Source organism: Micropterus dolomieu, linkage group LG09, assembly GCF_021292245.1.
Source record: "Micropterus dolomieu isolate WLL.071019.BEF.003 ecotype Adirondacks linkage group LG09, ASM2129224v1, whole genome shotgun sequence".
Lineage (NCBI taxonomy): Eukaryota > Metazoa > Chordata > Actinopteri > Centrarchiformes > Centrarchidae > Micropterus > Micropterus dolomieu.
The window spans coordinates 5692864-5700466 of NC_060158.1; the positions used below are offsets into that span (position 1 = coordinate 5692864).

The following is a 7603-nucleotide window of genomic DNA, read 5'->3' on the forward strand; positions in this document are numbered from 1 at the left end:
CAGCGTGTATAGGCTACACTGAAGTTACAACAACTTCTTGTTTCATTGCTAATCACAGACACCTCCTTTGATGAGTTCTTAAAGACACAGTAGGCTATTTTGTTTGTCATAATTAGATTGTTTTGAGATATTGGTTGCATTTTTTTTCGAAAGGAAGGTCCAAAGTAAACAATTAGTAATGTTGGATGGTTTTAGGCTTCTTATGCTGTTTCATACAGTCCCTAATTTAGTTGATTCAGAGCTAGCAATTGGTGGATGAAGCATTGTGAGTTACAACAGCTATTGTGCAATATGTTACAGTAAAATAATTAATGAATGCATGGTCCAAAAAACTATAGTGTAAAAAAGGCATGATAAGAATAACAAGCAGTGCTCCTATACTAATAAGACATAGTGAAGTCACTGCTGCAGCAGAATTGCTGAATTCTGACGGCAAATAGATTTAAGCTCTGTGAGGGGCCCAGGTTTGGGCCCTCTCTTGTTCTTTGTATCTTGCTGTGTTTTGTCCCTTTAATCCAGGTAATTGGTGGGTAGAGCTGATACCTGGTGTGAGATGCAATACACCTGAACAGGCGGGTTCAGGTGGCTATAAAGGAGCCTGCTTGATGATTTGACTCCCTCTTCTCTTGGCATGTCCACTGATTTTGTTTTGTTTGGTTCTTTGTGTTCTACACCCATACACTCCACACATACGCTGCTGATCTGACAGACACCTACAAATTAAAATTTTGCTTAATACTAATTAAAATATCTATATTTATTATTTTCAGACTGCGTGGTTTCCCTCTTTTGTCCCTTACTTTTGAACCAGGTTGTGACAGCTTCCCAGATCCACACGAAGCACAGGCCTGGCGATCTGAATTGCACACCGCAAACCGTGCGGCCCAATTAATCATGTGTGGACCTATTTGTGTTCACGTGCGTCCATGTTCAAATAAGTGCTGAATGATTGTCACATTCGTGGACCCGTGGTAAAGGAGTGACATCGTAACAGGCCTACTGTCCTGATATTTAATTTTATGTTCAGATGGCATAACCTATTGTGTTACCGTTTCGGGTTGCCAACTCATGTGGATTTGTGGAGATAAATGTTATGTTATTAGTTTAATCATGTTTCATTGTATTTATCCTTGCTAGTTAGCTCAACTGTTAATTAGTAGGCCTATATAGATATTAACGGTGTTTGGAAGGTAATATAGAGACGGGCCATTTAATGTCCCTGTTTTACAAGGTGGTAGACTTTGATCATGTTTCTGATGTGAATCTATTGTAGATGACCTGGTGTTCTCAAAATATTATTGATGTTTGTTTACTGTGGTGGCAATTGTAAAGGTATAACCTTTATGTAGTTAATTACTAAAGTTCTTGTTCTTTTGTAAATACTTTCAACCTGAGGAAAACCCATGTACAGAATGGAGAATATAACTCAAACTTTATTTCTTTTTGTTGTAGTTCAGTTATATTAGCCTATAGTATGTTTGATGTCCTGTACTCTGCTGTGCCTCCAATCCATTAACAATAAGCATATTATAAAAATCAATCTGTGAACCTGTGAAACTGAAAATGGCCAAAAATAAGCTAATGTCTGCTAGCTCCTACAGAACCATTCGTCCATCTCCAGTCAGAACAGAAACACGCCCACCTCCCTCCGCGGGGGGAAAACATTTGATAGAAGACAGATCAGCTGAAGCAGCTCGGTCATGTCCCCACACGTCTTTCTCAAACAAGATGAAAAAGTTATTTTTGTTGCTTCTCTTCTGTCACGTTTCATCCGGTGGTAAGATCACGTTTTAATCCTTTACTTTAAGTTCTTTGTATGTCGATCCTGCATCAAGGACACGCCCCGAGATTTTAAGTTTCACTTATACATCAGCTTCATAAAACTTTATGTTTTAGCTGACTCACACAGAATACATTATGTTTATGATGAGTGTGGTTAATGTGTGTGTATTTACACTGAATGTAAACGTTATTTGTCCCACAGTGAAACACTCCTTGAAGTTTTTCTTCACTGCATCTTTTGGAGTCTCAGACTTCCAGCTTGTGGGTACAGGAGAGGTTGATGGCACTGAAACAGGTTACTGCGACAGCAACAGAAAGATAGCAGAAACAAGACAGGACTGGGTGAAAAAAGTATTCGAAAATGATCCTGGGCATTGGCAGAGGTACACTCAGCAGTGTTTTCAACGTCAGCCAAACTTCTTCAAAGCCATGATTCATAGTTTTAAGCAACTCTTCAACATAAGTGAAGGTATAGTAAATCTAGACTACTGTTTATAGGCTACATATTCACGTTTTAACTGTTGTGCACGATTGTGTGCCCCTCTATAGGGCCTCAAGTTGCCATAGTGGTAATGCTTGACATCTCCTTCCTGCAGATTGCAATATGATAAATTGTCCAGCCAGTTTATTCTTGATTTATGTAACCTTAGTTAATGGAGCCTGCTCATTAGGTTTGGGGTTATTTCAATTAATTAACTTTACCATACTAATTTATGTTGCTGACACATTATGACACATGTTTGTGGTGTATAGGTCTATATATGTATATAAATAACTGTAACTGTGTATATTTTTATTTTGTTACTATATTTTCATATGGTTTATAAGTGTTAATATGGTATAACACTTAATTGTAGGCTATGTTGTGTGTGTGTGTGTGTGTGTGTGTGTGTGTGTGTGTGTGTGTAGCATGAAGGAACTACAAATTTTGTTTCGTTATGCAGCCTTGTGCTGTATAATAACTAATAAACAACCTTGTACCTTGTAAACTGTAGGCCTATGGTAAATACTGTGGTATTATATGGTTATATACATTCAGTTGGAATAGTATTTTAGGACTTAGAGCCAAGTTTTATTATTACATAAAATTATAACTAATAGCACTTTAACTATTGTTTCGTGGCAGTGGAGCAGGTCTGTGAGATAGGAAGGAGCCTAGTTATGGAGGGTTTTGTGTGTGAGGAGGAGGATTTTGTACTGAATGCGTTGGGGAACAGGGAGCCAGTGGAGATTCTGGAGGACAGGGGTGATGTGGTCGCGGGTGAGGAGGCGGGCAGCAGAGTTTGGATGTCTTGAAGTTTGTTTAGGGCTTTGGCAGATGAACCACAGACGATGCTATTGTTGATGTGTAAAAAATATTGAAACATGAAACAGACATCCAATATATACTTTCACAGAGAGGTGAACCCTCCCCATCTTTACTTGAGAAAGACTCAGCCTCTCTGGGATTTCGTATTCCACTGTCCCAACTTTTTTTAAAACGTGTTCAGGGCATCAAATTCAAAATGGGCATTTAATTTTCCAAAAAGTATATTAAATGCAAATACTTAGTAGTACCAATTACCAAAGTAATTACTAATAGTAGTAATTTATTGAAAAGTGTAACAAGTTCTAAAAGTATTGTAGTATAGCTTACTTTCAAGAGGAGTACTTAAGTTAACTTTAAATACATGTACTATATCTGAAATACTTAATGTAGTGTTTTAGTACATGTATAATAAGTGTAGCCTACTTGAGTTGTATGCTTAGCTATCATAGTATTAGTACACTTGTTTACTTTATTGAAGTGATGTTAAAGTACTGCTTGTACAGCCTATATCCAATGTCTCAGACAAAAGACAATTTCAAGACGGTACAGAAGATGGTGAAGTTGTACTTCATAAATGTTAGGCCCATTTATCCATTAGCTACGTTATATTGTTATTTATATTAATATTTTATCCCACCCTGCACATCAGATCTATTCACTAGTATTCTTTAGAAATAATAATAAAACTGTTATAAATAATAATAAATTATTCAATGGACTTGGCCAGCACTGCTACCACATCCAGTCAGTGTGCAGTATGGGTACCAATGAACATCCAGTCACAATTAAGCCAAATATATATTTGAAACTGAGCACCCCGACTCCCAAAGATATTAAATCGAAGGGTCTAACAATGTTTGAATTTTAAGGACGGGTTGTTTTGAGCAGAAAATACATTCATCATGCGGGATGTATACAGGAATATAAAAATTACAGTAACCTGCAGGGAAGACGTTGAGTCGGAGCAAGACTCAATAGAGGTGATTTGGGCTGTCAAAGGAGAGCACAACAAAAGTCGAAGCCAGTTGCAGCCAAAGTGCTATTCGTGGGAGGTAAGTTCCAAAACAGTAGTGAAATGATTTTAACATACAAACGTTACTAGTATGGTATGCCACTATTGTTTGTTTTCCAGCTTTAACTAGCGAGCTAAATTAATTTAACACAAAAAAATGCTACTTTCTTAACTTACAAAATTGACAAACATCATATGTGTAATTCAGGGCACATTTCAAACAGGATAAAGAAAATTTGTTTTCTTTCGCCATTGACTACTGTGCATGTTTTATCTGAAATAAGGTTCATAGAGCGGAAGTGGAAGTGGGTGACTTAGGCTCTCTATACAGTCATTGTTTATAAAGTTGTCTTGATGAAACTTGAAAGTTTGAAGGAGACATTTATTGATGTTTTTACTGCAATACAAAATAGATATTAGATTCCTGTTTAAAATCCCAAACAATATAGTTCCCTTACAACAGCGAACACTTCAGAAATTGGACAGAATCCATCCCCCTTTTGAATGTACCATCCTCTTTATGCATGTCGCTTATTGTTAGTTATTAAGGTAGTATATAATAGTTAATGTCAACATCAACTGGTGTGGTATTTATTTTATTTTTTTATTAGCTGTTGTGTACTCTCTGAGACAAAATCTTTTTTTCTGTTTTTTACAGATCTATTTTAAAAAATTTTATTTTATTTTTTTTTAAGTTTTAGGGCATCAACTTGGATGAAGAATCAGGTTTATCCATAACCAAGAGATCGGCAAGTACATTTATAATGGAGCTTTGAAACATAGGTCGGAAAAAGGTTGTAGATCTTACAGACAACTGTGTGGAAAACTTTATCACATAATTGTCACATAATCAAAAAAGTGATTCACTCAAGCCATAATTCCACCTCTCCTGTAATGTTTCATTGTAAAGATTTGTGTCACTTTTACAATTGAAACCCGAATATGTTATGTTGAAAAATGTTGAAATATCACTCCTATGGTAGGATAACGCATCCCTTTTATATAAATGGCTGTTGTAATTGAAAAATTAATGGGGTTTAATGACTGATCTTTATTTATTTTAATTTTTTTAAATGCCTGGTATTCCATTCTTCCTTGTAGATGCTGATGAATTATAAGACTGGTCACAGCATGCCACCCCAGATGAACAAAACCATGGTAGGTGTTCACATTGGGGTCAGAGGGGTTGACATTGATTTTAGGTGTTTTCACATTAGGCATGATTTCCCTGTACTGAACTTAAGTACCATTATCCATTTAGTATCCATCCATGTTCAGGGATGTGATTTTCCAGATTAAACTGGAATTTGATTTTCTGACCTGAAAATGAGAGTCATGTGAATCATGGGGAGGGAGAGGATTTGAGACGCAATTCATGAGGGGTGACTACAACTGGTTATTATAAACATAGCTTATGAATTTCACCAAAACAGCTAGAAAAGACAGCTGGATGTGCGGGCCATTACATTTAACATGTAATTGTCTTGAGTTATATAGTAAGTAGTCTACTAACAAAGTTTCTGTGATTTATTTTATTTTTGTTATAGTAGCAGCACCAGTAATTGTTAAATGTATGTTTTACTATGAATGTTCCAATATTGGCATACCATATTGATAAAATTCCTCAATGCTAATCAGTAGTGTTTTTATATGTAAAAAATTGGGGCACCAACCATTTCAAAAGCTAGGTTACATACCAGTAAAACTACAATACAGTCTCTTGCTACAGGCCATGACTTCACGGCAAAGTCAAGCTCAGATGAAGGGAATGAAAGGACAAATTGTGGGAATAGTGAGCTGTCAACCAGCCCATCCTGGTTGTTGCGTGTACTGTATGTCCTCCGTACACTGGAGCAGCGTGGCATGGTTTTCCCAAACTGCACTGACAGTTCTGCTTTTAAAGTTCCCTCACATAGCGGGGGGCCTTGTCATGTGTCTCTGTGTTTCCTCAGCAAGAGCTGCAACACATTTTGAGGAACCAGAGAAAAGGGTGGCAAAAGCAGGCAAATCTGCAAACAAACACCTTCAGGATGCTCATCCTTGCTCAACAACATTGCTGCTCAGGATTGTTTTATTTGTCCATAGGGAAATTAGTTTTTTCCTCATGTTTAAGAAATACAATTAGTAAAGTAATAGATGCATAGCTCAAACAAAAAGATGTAGACATAAGCCACTTTTCCACCATAAGCACCCGGGACTTTTAGTCTCAAGAGCCACTTTTCAAGGAGCTAAAAGATTCCTTCAGCCCATTGTGTGCGTTTCCATGGAGGTCTAAAGACCTGCAAAGGTTAGGCAAATTAACCACCAATGTATGTGCCATCCAAAGCAATGGACAAGCATCATTATTTAGTAACCATTATCCATGAGCAAAATATTTGAACATCAGATTTGATGTGAATATAATGAAAAACAGTTTGCTTGATCACTAAAAATAGCATTTTTTTTTGTGTGGGAGTATAATGAAGAGACACACGATCAAAGTTTTGTTTTAAATTTAATAACACGTTGGATAAAGTTTTTAAAAGAGAAAGAAACATTAAATCGATTATACTGCACAGCCCCTTATTCCACATCCTTCCCATATAGGGCTGAATGATTAATTGCATTTGCGATATCGCGATTTGATAAAACAAGATTTTCTACTTGCAAAGGCAGCGATTACACTCGGGTCACATGACACACGAGAGTGCAGTGCAGCAGTCTGCAGGGGAAGCATCAGCTTGGCAAGCTATGCTGTACCTTGACTCGTTGTACAATGACCTCAGGCTTGACAGAACCTGACACTGAGGAAACTTAGTCAAACAGGGAATGAAATTAGCACGTGCCATCTGCCAAATGGTTGGCGGTAGCGGGTGAAATCGTTGGGCCCTTCACCACTTTAGCAGACAGGGAAAATGCACAACAGAAAAACAGTACAGTACAGTAAGGCTAGTGTATTGTGGCGATCAGCGCACGCAATGTCATACACTGTCGACATACATGTTACACTTTTGTATTGAACTTCTTTCTTTTGTTTGTTTGCTTATGGGGACACAGAAAATTCTTTTTTTCTTGAGATTTTAACTGAGATAAGTGTTTTTTGTTGTCCATAGGTAGGCCTTCCTGATGATATTATATATTATTCAAAGCCATGACTTGACTCTCAAATGATCTTGCTCTGAAATTATTATATACTGATACTACTTCTCCACCATTGCTCAGAAAGTAACCCACTTTACTCTGTCCCTTTCTAACCATTATTAACATTATGCCTAAATGAGCTGAATGTTATTCCTTCATTCAGTGCATAAGTTTTGAAAGATATCAAAGATAAATAGCTTGAAAAATAATTGCATATTAATTGCAATTGCAATATTGGGAGAAGAGAAGAAAAAGCTGTATGGATATGCTGTGTAACCTTATCTCTTGTCTAATTTGTTAACAGATGCTGTTCTTCAAGAGTTACTGCAGACGAGTGCCTCTGATATGCTAGCGGTCATCGGGGGGGGGGGGGGGGGTTT

The 7603-nt window shown here is 37.1% G+C and overlaps 1 protein-coding gene across 5 annotated transcripts in view; it reads left to right on the forward strand.

The window, feature by feature from the left end:
• Positions 1 to 1643: 1643 nt before the first annotated feature.
• LOC123977131 (major histocompatibility complex class I-related gene protein-like) overlaps positions 1644 to 7603 on the forward strand; it is a 17317-nt gene continuing 11357 nt past the window's right edge. For all 5 annotated transcript variants that reach the window (XR_006826533.1, XM_046059661.1, XM_046059660.1 and 2 more), the window contains exons 1-2: positions 1644 to 1777; positions 1985 to 2251. Coding sequence is in view for 4 of the 5 variants with exons in the window: in XM_046059661.1 (XP_045915617.1) it covers positions 1729 to 1777; positions 1985 to 2251 (316 nt within the window). In the remaining variant the exon portion in view is untranslated. The remainder of the gene's footprint in view (positions 1778 to 1984; positions 2252 to 7603) is intronic.